Source organism: Microcebus murinus, chromosome 22 (genome assembly GCF_040939455.1).
Source record: "Microcebus murinus isolate Inina chromosome 22, M.murinus_Inina_mat1.0, whole genome shotgun sequence".
NCBI lineage: Eukaryota > Metazoa > Chordata > Mammalia > Primates > Cheirogaleidae > Microcebus > Microcebus murinus.
The window spans coordinates 6,659,395-6,675,174 of NC_134125.1; the positions used below are offsets into that span (position 1 = coordinate 6,659,395).

At 41.5% G+C, this 15,780-nt stretch overlaps 1 protein-coding gene across 3 annotated transcripts in view; it reads left to right on the forward strand.

Moving 5' to 3' along the window:
• The window catches only part of ANAPC5 (anaphase promoting complex subunit 5), a 32,553-nt gene extending 17,859 nt beyond the window's left edge, over positions 1 to 14,694 (forward strand). For 2 of the 3 annotated variants that reach the window (XM_012782300.3, XM_075996534.1), the window contains 9 exons: positions 865 to 954; positions 2,466 to 2,647; positions 3,782 to 3,917; positions 6,474 to 6,548; positions 7,443 to 7,564; positions 8,348 to 8,455; positions 8,532 to 8,679; positions 13,804 to 13,966; positions 14,361 to 14,694. In XM_012782300.3, coding sequence (XP_012637754.3) covers positions 865 to 954; positions 2,466 to 2,647; positions 3,782 to 3,917; positions 6,474 to 6,548; positions 7,443 to 7,564; positions 8,348 to 8,455; positions 8,532 to 8,679; positions 13,804 to 13,966; positions 14,361 to 14,572 — 1,236 coding nt within the window. In that variant the 3' untranslated portion in view covers positions 14,573 to 14,694. The remainder of the gene's footprint in view (positions 1 to 864; positions 955 to 2,465; positions 2,648 to 3,781; positions 3,918 to 6,473; positions 6,549 to 7,442; positions 7,565 to 8,347; positions 8,456 to 8,531; positions 8,680 to 13,803; positions 13,967 to 14,360) is intronic. The other variant, XM_020283039.2, reaches the window with a different exon arrangement.
• Positions 14,695 to 15,780: the final 1,086 nt, after the last annotated feature.

Below are 15,780 nucleotides of genomic sequence, written 5' to 3' on the forward strand. Positions count from 1 at the left end.
TGGCGTCAGCCTAGCTCACAGCAACCTCACACTCCTAGGCTCAAGTGATCCTTCTGCTTCAGCCTCCCGAGTAGTTGGGATTACAGGCATGTGCCACCATGCCCAGCTAATTTTTTCTATATATTTTAGTTGGCCAATTAATTTCCTTACATTTTTAGTAGAGACGCTGGTGGGGGTCTCGCTCTTGCTCAAGCTGGTTTTGAACTCCTGATCTTGAGTGATCCTCCCGCCTCGGCCTCCCAGAGAGCTAGGATTACAGGCCCATGTGAGCCACCGCGCCCGGCCTATTTATCTTTCTTAATTCATGACATCTGTTCTGCTTCTGGGACATTTCTTTTTTTTTTTAATTTTTTTTTATTTTGGCATATTATGGGGGTACAGATTTTAAGGTGGGACATTTCTTATCTACAAAGTTTAATATAGCTTGCCGTGAAAAAAGAGTAAACCTTTAATGATTGCATTTAACATTGGCATTAACAAAAAGATGTATGCTATACTTAGTAACTGGGTGAGATGGTGTCTTGTAAAAGCAGGAGTAGAATCAAGAGCAAAGAGAACACTGAAGCCACTTGACAATCACCTGAGAATCTCTTTCTCCATGATAGGCCATATGGGGGTTTTATGCTTTTTTTCTGAAATACCTGCCACTCACAGCTGTCAGAGGTGAAGCAGATCAGTGGCTTATTTATTTCAGTATGGTTTTAATATGTCTGATAGGTTTCATTTAGGTTCATAATTCATAAGAGTATTTTGGAGGATTTATTTTGTCCCCCTTTTAATTCTTTCTTATAACCACACTGATATTTCCCTAGAACATTAGCCATTACGATCATTATGATGTGTTTCGATGATTTCTTTTGCCAGAGCTGGCTTTATGTACTGGGGCAGAAGAGAGCCGATAGCTATATTCTGCTGGAGCATTCTGTGAAGAAAGCAGTACATTTTGGGTTACCGGTAAGGCTCATCTTTCTGTGAGATTGTTTCCATAAATGGTATTGAGCCTTTATCTTTTTTTCCACCCACCTCTATCATGAACCAATGATAGATTTAGAATGGGTACTTCAATGTGTGGTTTTATTCTCAGTAGTTTCATATGACATTAATTATTAATCAAACCACTAAATTCTATTTGGTAGTTTTCTCTCTGTTCCCTTTATCCTAATAACATCTGTGGAAGTTCCATTGATCAACTTGATAAGAGATCTTTGCTTAGTTTATTAAGCAACATTAATTTAGCACATATTCTCTTACGCAAATTTTAGGAAAGGCTTGTTTTTAAGCCACAGATTGGCAGACTTTATGGCCTTTGGGCCAAATCCAGCTCTCTGTCTGCTTATGGTCTTCAAGTTAAGAATGGGTTTTAGATTTTTAAATGATTGGGGGAAAAAATCAAAAAGAATATGCAACAGAAACCAAATGTGGCCTGCAGAATCTAAATTATTTTACTCTCTGATCCCATATAGAACAAGTTTGCTGATTTGTTTTAAACAATAAACAAAGCCAGGAACCGGTAAACCTGACAGGCAGATTTGTCCTTTCTAATTTTGAGTGACTGGGCAGGACCTGAATTATAGTCGTCAATGACATATAGTGAGGAGCCTTGAAAGGTCATATCTACACACACGAAGCAGTGATGATGGTTAGAATCTAGATTCCTGTTGCTTTAATAACCTTATTCTCTCAAAAACATCTACTGAAAACTGGAGTATAAGCAGTGTGACAGCTATAAGCATCCTGTCTCAAAGTTTGAGGCAAACTTCAGTAAAATTGAAAGTAATTATGTGTAGTAATTTAACATCCGTGTTTTTAAAATCTATAAATTGTCCATGTGATTCACTTCTGGGAAAGGACACTTAAATGTTCAGAATTGATGGTTATGACAAAAATGGCTCCCTGAAATGAAATGACAGACTTCTTAAGTACACTTTTTGCTATGGACTCAAGCTGACTCTCTTTAGTTGAGCTTTCATCCTTGAAGATTATACCAGGAGTTAATGAAAAGATAACTTTGTTGCTCATGATAAGCATCCTTTTTTGATCTCCTATTACATAATGTGCCCAGCACTGTTTGACATATATTATTTCATTGTAATCCTTTCAACAATTCTTTATGATAGGTTTGATGCCCATTTTACAGATGAGGAAGCTGAGGCATAGCTAAGAAGCTAAGTGACTGGCCCTAAGTCACACAGTAAGTAGCAGAGGCAGTGTTTAAGTCCAGGTCCATCTAATGCCAAAGCCCTGCTGGCTGTTTTCCATGTCCCCTCTGCCTCTCTTCCAGCCCCAGTTATTCAGGAACACATCTCACATGGATCAGGGTTAAGGTCAGGTTGTAGGTACTTTCCTTTTAAATAGTGCTGTCACTGTGCATGTGCTGAAATGTGAAATCCACCACATTTCTGAAGAGCAAACAAATTCTGTCATGTAATCTCTATCTTGGGTCGTGGGTATATCTGTCCCCTTAGTACCTCGCCTCCCTGGGAATACAGTCCCTTGTTCAACAGAGAGCTTTTGCTGGGAAGACGGCAAACAAGCTGATGGATGCCCTAAAGGACTCTGACCTCCTACACTGGAAACACAGCCTGTCGGAGCTCATTGATATCAGCATTGCACAGAAAACGGCCATCTGGAGGCTGTACGGCCGCAGGTAGGTCTTCAAGCAGATTGCCAAGGCCGTGAGGGGTGCATCCTTCAGAGATAAGCAGGAACTAGCAAACTGCTTCTGTGAAAGGCCACACAGACGAGGTTTCCCCTCAACTTTGGTAGAAATTGTTCATGCAGGGGGTTAGACAGAATGTTTTATAGTGTAAAAACATTTTTGTGTTTTGCAGTGACTTTGCAAAATTTTTCCCCATGCATGTTCTTACTTACCCCTCTCAGCTCCTCTGTGAGGTAACTGATGGGTGATCTCCATTATCCGATGAGTAAACCAAGGTTCACTTGATCTTAATCTACCCAAGACCACAAATGTAGTTAACAAGTGCCAGAGCCAGTACTCAAACACCAGGTCATCTGACTCCCAGCACGGTGCTCCTCTGCTCTGAGACAGGAACATCTCTTCCTGTTCGCAGGAGGTGTGGTCCATGGTCGCTTTAGTAAAGCATCCCCTGAACCCCAGAGCTGTTCTGTGAAGAAAGTTGCTTTTGTGTTAACTAAGGTGTTTTTTCTGGATTATTGCCAGCTTCATGTTTACTTTTCCATTTAGCTAACTTTAGCTTGGGAGTAAACTTGTGAAGCAGATTTTAATCCTGGAGCCCTGTTGCTACCTCACCCCTCATCTAGACAAGCTACTCTTTCTAGGAATTCAGTAAGGAAAGGAAGTGACTATTTTACCAGTCTTGTTTTTGTATTTCAGATAATTTTTTGGCACGGTGTGCTCTGAGACAGCTGCAGACACTGGCCACTGCTTACATTGCCAGAGCAGCCGGTGCCAGGATGGCATCGGGTCTGAATTTACCCGTGAAAACTAATTAACATACTGTGACCACAGGGAAAATTGGGGTGGGCTGGGGATGGGGTGGGGGATTTGAGAGCTTAGAGCTTCCAGTTGTGCTGTAACCAACGTATGTCTCCTTTGGGGCTGCACGTCAGGATGCTTTTTCACTCTCCTGGTCCTGAGGGCAGCATCGCTGGCATTGGTAGGCAGCTGCTCTCACAAAGCCAGGGCCTGCAGAGGGGTTTAGCTTCCTTGCGTTTCCACTCAAGATAACTGATGGGTGTGGCTAAGGGGCAGCCTGGGTCTACTGACTGAAGGAAAATCCTGTCCCCTCTCCTCACCCAGCACCATGGCACTGCAGCAAGCCCAGATGCTGCTGAGCATGAACAGCCTGGACTCGGTGAACGCAGGCGTGCAGCAGAACAACACCGAGTCATTTGCCGTCGCACTCTGCCACCTTGCAGAGCTACACGCGGAGCAGGTAGGCAGGTGGACGGGCCTTAACACATGATAAGGCAGCCTTATCATGAGTCTCCAATTACTCTAATTTCCTTTGTGTCTGTTTTTCCAACTGTCCTCCATATGAACTGGGTGCTGTCCTTTGCTTTGTGGTATGGCTCTGGTTGGGTCTTGGGTAAGCCTATAAGAAGTCATGGAGCTCTGAACAGCTTTCTGATCTCCTTTCTGCAAGTCAGAGGAAGTGGAGTGAGCCTTTTATCCTAAGATTGCTAGTCCCTTTGCTCTCTCTGCATGACTCTGCTTCATCTTGTATCATTCCTCTTACAGCCTCAGGAATGGCAGGTCACAATGGGAATGTTTTTGGAGGATACTGCAGTGTGTGCACTGTTCTTTCTACTTGGTCTGAAGGTTTGACAACCCACCTAGATCCATATGCCCAAACCCCTATGGCAGTCGTGAAACTAATTGGCAAGACTAGCCAGTTAAGATCACAGGAATAAGAAGATAAATGGGTGAGGTGTGGTGGCTCACGCCTGTAATCCTAGCACTGTGGGAGGCCAAGGCAGGAGAATTGCTTGAGCTCACGAGTTTGAGACCAGCCTGAGCAAGAGCAAGACCCCGTCTCTACTATAAATAGAAAGAAATTAGCCAAAACAATTAAAAATAGAAAAAATTAGCTGGGCATGGTGGTGTGTGTCTGTAGTCCCAGCTACCTTGGAGGCTGAGGTAGGAGGATCGCTTGAGCCCAGAAGTTTGAGGTTGCTGTGAGCTAGGCAGATGCCGTGGCACTCTAGCCCAGGCAAGAGAGTGAGACTCTGTTCAAAAAAAAAAGAAGATAAATGATCTTTTATTGTAATTCAATGTAATTTCCATTTACTTCAAACGTTCATTTGCAGTCTAACTGAACTTCTATAAAAACAAAAAGTACATTACCTTATGAAGGATTGAAACAAATTGAAAAGCTTTTGGGGTCAGTAAGATAAAGATAAACATCCCAACAATATAAGAGTGTAAAAAAGACATGAATGTATTCACAGAAAAAGCAGAAATTACCCCAAAACATGAAAAATTTTAGTCTAGTCATTAAAATTAAATGTAAAGCAGTTAAAATACTAGTTTTACCAATCAAATAGGCAAAGATGTACTAGGGGAGGAGAGGAGCAAAGAATGCTGATATAAAAGTACTTGATACATTTCTAGAGGGTAATTTAGCAATATATCTCAAAGAGCTTAAAAGTGCCCACCATTTCTATTAGTACTTCTAAGATTTTATCTCAAGAAAATAACTGGACAGGTATGCGAAGCTATATGCACCAAGGTAATCACTGTATCATTTTTTAATGGAAAAAATTAGAAACAACCAAAATATCCAAAACTAGCAGACTGTTTTGATGTACCATAATTTATTTACCTAATCAAATGACTATATAGATTTCTATTTATTGGCATTGGAAAGATTGATTCATTTAAAAGCTATTTATTGAGTGCTCATTTTTAGTGCTGTAAGACATTTATAAAAACAGTATATATACCTGTTTTGGAATATTTGTATATTTTATATTTATGTCCATAAAAGAATCCTAGAAAGAGATATGCCAAAACATTAACTGAGATTACCTTTGGTGGGATTAAAAGTAATTTGTCTTTTCTTATTGTTTACGTGTATTTTGTAAGTTTTTTTCTAGAATGAGTGTGTCTTGTGTAATTTTCAAAACTTAAAAAAAATAGGCCAGGCGCGGTGGCTCACGCCTGTAATCCTAGCACTCTGGGAGGCCGAGGCAGGTGGATAGCTCCAGGTCAGGAGTTCGAAACCAGCCTGAGCAAGAGCAAGACCCCATCTTTACTATAAATAGAAAGAAATTAATTGGCCAACTAATATATATAGAAAAAATTAGCCTGGCATGGTGGCGCATGCCTGTAGTCCCAGCTACTTGGGAGGCTGAGGCAGGAGGATTGCTTGAGCCCAGGAGTTTGAGGTTGCTGTGAGCTAGGCTGATGCCATGGCACTCACTGTAGCCTGGGCAACAAAGTGAGACTCTGTCTCAAAAAAAAAACCAAAAACTTATTAGAACCTTTAAAAAGCCCTTTGAAATTTGGCAGATGCTGCCTAGTGTCTTTCAGGTTGCTGCATTAAGAACAGATGAATCTGGCTGGGCGCGGTGGCTCACGCCTGTAATTCTAGCTCTCTGGGAGGCCGAGGCAGGCGTATTGCTCGGGGTCAGGAGTTCAAAACCAGCCTGAGCAAGAGCGAGACCCCGTCTCTACTATAAAGAAATTAATTGACCAACTGATATATATATATATAAAAAATTAGCCGGCCATGGTGGCGCATGCCTGTAGTCCCAGCTACTCGGGAGGCTGAGGCAGTAGGATCGCTTGAGCCCAGGAGTTTGAGGTTGCTGTGAGCTAGGCTGACGCCACGGCACTCACTCTAGCCTGGACAACAAAGTGAGACTCTGTCTCAAAAAAAAAAAAAAAAAAAGAACAGCTGAATCCCAATCCCATTAACATCCCGTGTATGGTGCAGCAGGTGTGGTTTCAACACAGGTTGTACTAATCAAATTGTGTCTATTTAAAGGGCTGTTTCGCTGCAGCTTCTGAGGTGTTAAAGCACTTGAAGGAACGATTTCCCCCTAATACTCAGCATGCCCAGGTAACCTGCCTTTTGTGTGGCATTGGATTTATTTCTGATAAGAATGTTTTTTATTATAATGTAAAGTGGGATATTTTAGAGTCTCAGAAAAATTGTATTGAGCTAAAAGGGAACTTGTCAGAGATTGCATATATGATATTACTTGTTTATACATAGTTTAAAAACATACAAGCTCGGCCGGGCGCGGTGGCTCATGCCTGTAATCCTAGCTCTCTGGGAGGCCGAGGCGGGCGGATTGCTCGAGGTCGGGAGTTCGAAACCAGCCTGAGCAAGAGCGAGACCCCGTCTCTACAAATAGAAAGAAACTAATTGGCCAACTAATATATATAGAAAAAATTAGCCGGGCATGGTGGCTCATGCCTGTAGTCCCAGCTACTTGGGAGGCTGAGACAGAAGGATCGCTTGAGCCCAGGAGTTTGAGGTTGCTGTGAGCCAGGCTGACGCCACGGCACTCACTCTAGCCTGGGCAACAAAGCGAGACTCTGTCTCAAAAAAAAAAAAAACATACAAGCTCATACTACACATTGTTTATGGGCAAATATATATGTTGTAAAAGTATTGAAAACGTGAATGGGAATGATAAATACCAAATTGAGTGCCTACTTTGGAAAAAGAGAATAGAATTTGCAAAAGACTTCAGTGTTATCTAATAGTATCTTAAGCAAATAAAGCAAAATGCAAGTTGGTTGTTGGTACACATCTGTCTTTTATTCTCTTTTATTCTCTTCTCCACATACTTGAAATATTTAAAAATTTATTTAATCTCAAAAAAAAGAATGTGAATTGTTGTACAGATATTTGCTAAACAAGCCAAAATACTTTTACAATCCTATTCAATAACAAGGTGAACATTTGCCATTTTGTACTTAATTGGTTTTTTTCTTATTATAATAGTTATGGATGCTGTGTGATCAAAAAATACAATTTGACAGAGCAATGAATGATGGCAAATATCATTTGGCTGATTCACTGGTTACAGGAATCACAGCTCTTAATGGCATAGAGGGTGTATATAGGTAAGAAACTTTGGAAACTTCAACCCCAGAATAAAATGATTTTTAAATGGCTTTGTTTTCATTAGTTTTGTGTGTGCATTAATTTATTTACTTTAGCTTAGAGAAACCTTTTTCTATTATAGGAAATAAAATACAGATAAACAAAATGAATAAAATAAGTATCACCCAGAGATAATCACTAACATGCTATTCATTAAAACATATATAATTCCAGATGTTTTTCTTATATGCATATGTGCATATACATATACATGCTTACATATACACATTCATATACACTTTTCTTTTTTTTTTTTTTTTGGAGATAGAGTCTCGCTTTGTTGCCCAGTCTAGAGTGCCATGGTGTCAGCCTAGCTCACAGCAACCTCAAACTCCTGGGCTCAAGAGATCCTCCTGCCTCAGCCTCCCGAGTAGCTGGGACTACAGGCATGTGCCATTATGCCCAGCTAATTTTTTCTATATATATTAGTTGGCCAATTCACTTCTTTCTATTTATAGTAGAAACGGGTCTTGCTCTTGCTCAGGCTGCTTTTGAACTCCTGACCTCGAGCAATCTGTCGGCCTCGGCCTCCCAGAGTGCTAGGATTACAGGTGTGAGCCACCGCGTCCGGCCGATATACACTTTTTTTTCTATAACAAAAATTAAATCAGGCACAATTTTTCCCCTTGGGAGGTTTATGGTCTAATTGAGAAAATAGAAATTCTTATCCCAAAAGTGACTATAGTTAAAATAGTTGGAAAACATCACCATAACCATTTGTCCTTATCTTGATTCTATTTCAGAAAAGCAGTTGTACTACAAGCTCAGAACCAAATGTCAGAGGCACATAAGCTTTTACAAAAATTGTTGACTTATTGTCAGAAATTGAAGAATACAGAAATGGTGATTAGGTAAGGGGTCTCTCTTGTACCTCCTGGAGATGTGGTGGTGGGTATTCTCATCACATCTTTTCCTTTGTGTTGTCAGTGTCCTGCTGTCAGTGGCAGAGCTATACTGGCGATCTTCCTCCCCTACCATCGCGATGCCTGTGCTCCTACATGCTCTGGCCCTCTCCAAGGAGTACCGTTTGCAGTACTTGGCCTCTGAAACAGTGCTGAACTTGGCTTTTGCCCAGGTAAGCTGATCTCTGTTTTTATAGCACATATTTGTGCTGAAGAACTGGTGAGTCTATTACCACTTTTTTGGTATTGAAAAGGATAATAATGAACTTTCACTTGTTAATATTGAAATCTGGAAAGGCAGTTTCCTTGTGCAAGCCCTCTAAGGAAGCCTGTGGAGTTGTGAACCTAGTGACAAGCTGACACGTCCCAGTGACACTGGCTTTCTGAGCTGTGTGTTTAGTAAGGGGACTTGTCTCTTCAGTGAGGACACTTGCATCATATTAATGATTAGCTAGCATAGAGCGATTGATGCTTGATTTAGCAACAAGAGGGCATGAATAAAGAAATTGGGGCCAGGTGTGGTGGCTCATGTCTATACTCCCAGCACTTTGGGAAGCCAGGGTGGGACGATCACTTGAGGCCAGGAGTCCAAAGTTGCAGGGAGCTATGGTCATGCCATTGCACTCCACCTTGGGTAACACAGTAAGACCCAGTCTCTTTAAAAAAAGAAAAAAGAAAAAAAAAGAAATGAGATGTTTATTGGAAGTTTTTTTTTTTTTTTTTTTTTTTGAGACAGAGTCTCGCTTTGTTGCCCAGGTTAGAGTGAGTGCCGTGGAGTCAGCCTAGCTCACAGCAACCTCAAACTCCTGGGCTCAAGCAATCCTGCTGCCTCAGCCTCCCGAGTAGCTGGGACTACAGGCATGCGCCACCATGCCCGGCTAATTTTTTGTATATATATTATTTGGCCAATTAATTTCTTTCTATTCATAGTAGAGACGGGGTCTCGCTCTTGCTCAGGCTGGTTTCAAACCCCTGACCTCGAGCAGTCTGCCCGCCTTGGCCTCCCAGAGTGCTAGGATTACAGGCGTGAGCCACCGCGCCCGGCCTATTGGAAGTTTTTGGAAATCAAATTGTGTTTTATGTTTGTTTTCTTTTTCCTCTAGTAAAGGCCACAAAGGGACTCTATTTATTTCTAACTGTAATCCGTGGTACCTCGTAGGACCTACACATAGTAGACTTTGAATTTTGAACCCGCTGAAGAAATACATTAACTCAAGCAGAAGTTTTCCAAACTGTACATTAGAATTATTTGGGAGATTTAAAAAATATCTTCATACCTGGCCTTGCTTCTGACCCACAAGTCAGAATCTCTAGGGGTGGAGCCCAGAAATCTGTTCCTTACCAACTTACTCAGTGATTCTTTTTTTTCTTGAGAAAATTTATATAACCAGATTTACCATTTTAAAGTGTACAATTGAACAGTTTTAAGAATATGGACAATGTTGTGCAATCATTATTACTATCTAATTGCAGAAGTATTTTCATTACCTAAAAAATGAAACTCTGTACCCATGAAGCTGTCACTCGCTAGTCCTCCCTCTTCCTACCCCTTGGCAACCTCTAATGCTTTCTTTTTTTTTTCCTTTTTTTTCTTTTCTTTTCTTTTCTTTTTTTTTTTGAGACAGAGTCTCACTCTGTTGCCCGGGCTAGAGTGCCGTGGCATAAGCGTAGCTCACAGCAACCTCAAACTGCTGGGCTCAAGCAATCCTGCCTCAGCCTCCCAAGTAGCTGGGACTACAGGCATGCGCCACCATGCCTGGCTAATTTATTCTATATATTGTTAGTTGGCCTATTAATTTCTTTCTATTTTTAGTAGAGACAGTGATCTCGCTCTTGCTCAGGCTGGTTTTGAACTCCTGACCTTGAGCGATCTGCCTGCCTCGGCCTCCGAGAGTGCTAGGATTACAGGCGTGAGCCACCACACCTGGCCTCTAATGCTTTCTGTTTCTGAGTTTGCCTATTCTGGACATATCATCTAAATGGAATCATGCAGTATGTGGCCTTTTTTGACTAGTTTCTTTCACTTGGCATAAAGTTTTTACATGGTAGCATGTATCTGCTTCACTCCTTTTGATGGCTGAATAATATTGCAGTGTTATAGATATACCACATTTTGTTTATCCAACAGATGATGGATGTTTGGGTTGTTTCCACTTTTTGGTTATTATGAATAGCTGCTCTTAACATTTCTGTACACATTTATCCTTTCTGTACTATTTATCTTTATGCCAGTATCATATTGTTTTGATTACTGTAGCTTTGTAGTAAGTTTTGAAATCAGAAGTGAGAGAGTCTTCTAACTTTGTTCAAGATGTTTTGGCTATTTTGGGTCCTTTGCAATTCCATATTAATTTTAGAATCAGCTCGTTCACTTCTACAAGAAAGGGAGTTGGAACTTTGATAGGAGTAACATTTGAATCTGTAGGTGAATTTACAGAGTATTGCCAGATGTGATTTTTTTTTTTTTTTTTGAGATAGAGTCTCGGTTTGTTGCCCAGGCTAGAGTGAGTGCCCTGGCGTCAGCCTAGCTCACAGCAACCTCAAACTCCTGGGCTTAAGCAATCCTGCCGCCTCAGCCTCCCGAGTAGCTGAGACTATGGGCATGTGCCACCATGCCTGGCTAATTTTTTCTATATATATTAGTTGGCCAATTAATTTCTTTCTATTTATAGTAGAGACAGGGTCTCACTCTGGCTCAGGCTGGTTTTGAACTCCTGACCTTGAGCGATCCTCCCACCTCGGCCTCCCAGAGTGCTAGGATTACAGGCGTGAGCCACCGGGCCAGGCCCAGATGTGATATTAAGTCTTCCAATCCATGAACACAGGACATCTTTGTAGTGTTTTAGGTCTTTAATTTCTTTCAACAGTGTTTTGTAGTTTTCCATGTACAGGTCTTTCACCTCCTTGGTTAAATTTATTCCTATGTATTTTATTCTTTTTGATGCTATTATAAATCAAATTTTTAAAAATTTCATTTTTAGATTGTTCATTGCTGAGACTCTGTCTCACTTTCTTGCCCAGGCTAGAGTGAGTGCCATGGCGTCAGCCTAGCCCACAGCAACCTCAAACTCCTGGGCTCAAGCAATACCTCTGCCTCAGCCTCCCAAGTAGCTGGGACTACAGGCATGTGCCACCATGCCCGGCTAATTTTTTCTCTATATATTTTTAGTTGGTCAGTTAATTTCTTTCTATTTATAGTAGAGACGAGGTCTTGCTCAGGCTGGTTTCGAACTCCTGACCTCGAGCAATCTGCCCGTCCCGGCCTCCCAGAGTGTTAGGATTACAGGCATGAGCCACCTCACCCACCCTAAGAGTGTACATCTTGTCTTGTTCCTGATCTTAGGGGGAAAGCTTTCAGTGTTAGGCTAGCTGTGGGTTTTTCATATATGTCCTTTATTATGTTGAAGAAGTTTTTTCTATTCCTAGTTCATTGAGTGTTTTCAATCATGAAAGAATATTGGATTTATAAAATGTTTTTCTCTATCAATTGCGATGATCACACGAGTTTTTTTCCTTCTTTTTATTCATGGTTTATTAATATTATTATTACTATTTTGAGACAGAGTCTTGCTCTGTTGCCCGGGCTAGAGTGCTGTGGTATCAGCCTAGCTCACAGCAACCTCAGGCTCCTGGGCTCAAGCAATCCTTCTGCCTCAGACTCCCGAGTAGCTGGCTCTACAGGGACGTGCCACCATGCCCGGCTAATTTTTTCTATATATTTTTAGTTGGCCAGTTAATTTCTTTCTATTTTTTAGTAGAGACAGGGTCTTGTTCTTGCTCAGGCTGGTTTTGAACTCCTCACTTTGAGTGATCCACCTGCCTCGGCCTCCCAGTGAGCTAGGATTACAGGTGTGAGCCACCACACCCGGCCCCTTTTATTCATATGGTATATTACATATACCATATTCCTATATTGAGCTACTTTGCTTTCCTGCAATAAATCCCATGTAGTCAGGTGTATGCTCCTTTTAATATATTGCTGGATTTGGTTTGCTAGTATTTTGTTGAGGATTTTTGTGTCTTTTTTTTTTTTTTTTTTTGAGACAGAGTCTCCCTTTGTTGCCTAGGCTAGAGTGAGTGCCGTGGCGTCAACCTAGCTCACAGCAACCTCAAACTCCTAGGCTCAAGCAATCCTGCTGCCTCAGCCTCCCAAGTAGCTGGGACTACAGGCATGTGCCACCATGCCCGGCTAATTTTTTCTATATATATTAGTTGGCCAATTAGTTTCTTTCTATTTATAGTAGAGACGGGGTCTCGCTCTTGCTCAGGCTGGTTTCGAACTCCTGACTTCGAGCAATCCACCCGCCTCGGCCTCCCAGAGAGCTAGGATTACAGGCGTGAGCCACCGCGCCCGGCCTGTGTCTATCTTCATAAAAGATATGGATCTATAGTTTTCTTGTGTTATTTTTATTTGGCTTTAGTTACCTAAAGCCAAATGTGTGGCAGTGGCTTCAGTTTTCCTAATGGGTAACTAAATGGCTTCATTTGGCTTTAGTTACCTAATGTGTGGTAATGGTCTCACAAAATGAGTTAGAAAGTGTTCCCCCCTCCTCTGTTTTTTTGGAAGAGTTTGAGAAGGATGTGTTAATTCTTTATAAATTTGGTTGAATTCACCAGTGAAGCAGTCTGGTCCTGGGCTTTTCTTTGTTGGGAGTTTTTTTGGTTACTGATTTGATTGTTTTTTTTTTTTTTTTTTTTTGAGATGGGGTCTTGCTTTGTTGCCGGGACTAGAGTTCGGTGGCCTCATCATAGCTCACTGTAGCTTTAAACTGCTGGACCTAAGTGATCCTCCTGCCTCAGCCTCCTCCTTCTGAGTAGCTGGGACTATAGATTTTGCCACCACACCTAGCTAATTTTTCTATTCTTTTTTGTAGAGATAGAGTCTTGCTACGTTGCTCAGGCTGGTCTCAAACTCCTGGGCTCAAGCGATCCTCCCACTTCAGCCTCCTGAGTAGCTGGGACTGCACGTGTGCACCACCACGCCTGTCCCCAAGTGATTTCTTACCTATCTAGTTCAGCCCCTCAGAATCACTAGTCTAAAGGATATTAATGTGAATTTTTTTCTAAAAACAAAAAATTTTCCATAGTGAATAACCTTTCCCTACTTTGTCTGTCATAGTGGGAAATCATACTGTTACATATTGTATTTTCTATGAGTCTGATGCCTGTTTTAATGTAGAACATGTCAGGGATAAGCCCGAGATAGCTATTCAGGAGAGACCTGCCAGAAATGAAGCCCTTCCTGGTTGTGGGCAGTGGGTTCAGGTGTGTTCAGTGCCATGATGTTTCTTTTTCAGCTCATTCTCGGAATCCCAGAACAGGCCTTAAGTTTTCTCCACATGGCCATTGAGCCCATCTTGGCTGATGGGGCTATCCTGGACAAAGGCCGCGCCATGTTCCTAGTGGCCAAGTGCCAGGTGGCTTCGGCAGCTTCCTATGATCCACCAAAGAAAGCAGAAGGTAGGAAGCTATACAAAGATTGTAAGGTGATACTATTCCTAAATATGCTGAAGGTTAGGACCCAGAAGAAAAAAAGACATTAAATTTGGGACATTATTTACCTTCTGAGTATTCACAAACATGTCAAAATTTCATGTAGCACTTCCGCATGCATGCTTGGCAGGAGGGTTGAAGATGAATAGTTATTTTAACCCCAGAAAGCCAGGTGCCAGGCTAGAAGTTGGGACTAAAGACCTTTTTTAAAACTTCACCCTAATGTTTGTTTCCCCTCAAAAAATGGAGAATGTAAAAGCATTTGGTATATATTAAACAAATGAAATTAGATACCATGTTTTGAAAACTATACAGGAAGTGTTGAATTAATGTATGGGGTGTTTTCTTCATTTTCCATAAGCTCTGGAGGCTGCCATTGAGAACCTCAATGAAGCAAAGAACTATTTTGCAAAGGTTGACTGCAGAGAGCGGATCAGGGATGTTGTTTACTTCCAGGCCAGACTCTACCACGCCCTGGGGAAGACTCAGGAGAGGAACCGGTGTGCAATGCTCTTCCGGCAGCTGCATCAGGAGCTGCCCTCTCATGGGGTGCCCTTGATAAACCATCTCTAAAAAGGACATCCCTGCTGGGTCACTGTATGGAGTATAAAATTTTGGACTTGTTCATGCCCCTTCCTCGATGTATATGATATATTTGTAAGACCCTGTCTTGTCAATAAACTTCATTGTGATTAGTTTGTCTTATTTTGTTGCTAGTAAGTACATCATTGTTTTATCCCCCTTTTCTTTCCTTTTGGTAGTGAGGACCTCACCTTTTTGTTGATAAATGGTTGTTTTGCTAACAAGTGCCTGAGATTATGTTTTCTCTGGGCAGAATGGCCAGTATCTTTATTAGAAATTTTATTAGAAATCATGCATACTCCATCATTATGTAAATTTGTTTAGCTTATGTGCTCAGACAAAAGAACTCTTTTGGGAATTGGTAGATCTCTCTGAGCAGGTCAGTGCAGGTTTTTAATGAGGCTTCAATTTTCCTTTTGAAGCTTCCCTGTTTGTTGGGCTGAACCAGTGCTTGTGGTGCCTGGAGGTGCTCACAAATACATGGTGGTCCCTGACTGGAGATTAAAAATATTTTTTTTGTGGTTTTTTGGACTGATGACAAGAAGCATATTTCATTCCCTTTTTAGGTGTTGGATTTTTTTTAATGCCTTCTGCATGGGGATTTTTTTTCTATATTTAAGCATACAAATTAAGTCTATTAAGGAATTCACCATCAATAAATCGATTATGTTTTTTTTTTTGGTAACTTTATTTTTATTTTTATTTTTATTTATTTATTTTTTTTTTTGAGACAGAGTCTTGCTTTGTTGTCCAGGCTAGAGTGAGTGCCATGGCGTCAGCCTAGCTCACAGCAACCTCAAACTCCTGGGCTCAAGTGATCCTCCTGCCTCAGGCTCCCGAGTAGCTGGGACTACAGGCATGCGCCACCATGCCCGGCTAATTTTTTGTATATATTTTTAGTTGGCCAATTAATTTCTTTCCATTTATAGTAGAGACGGGGTCTCGCTCTTGCTCAGGCTGGTTTCGAACTCCTGAACTTGAGCAATCCGCCCACCTCGGCCTCCCAGAAAGCTAGGATTACAGGCTTGAGCCACTGCGCCCGGCCTATTTTTATTTTTGAGACGGAGTCTCACTTTGTTGCCCAGGCTAGAGTGAGTGCTGTGGTGTCAGCCTATCTCACAGCAACCTCAATCTCCTGGGCTCAAGCAATCTTAACTGCCTCAGCCTCCCCAGTAGCTGGGACTATAGGCATGCACCAC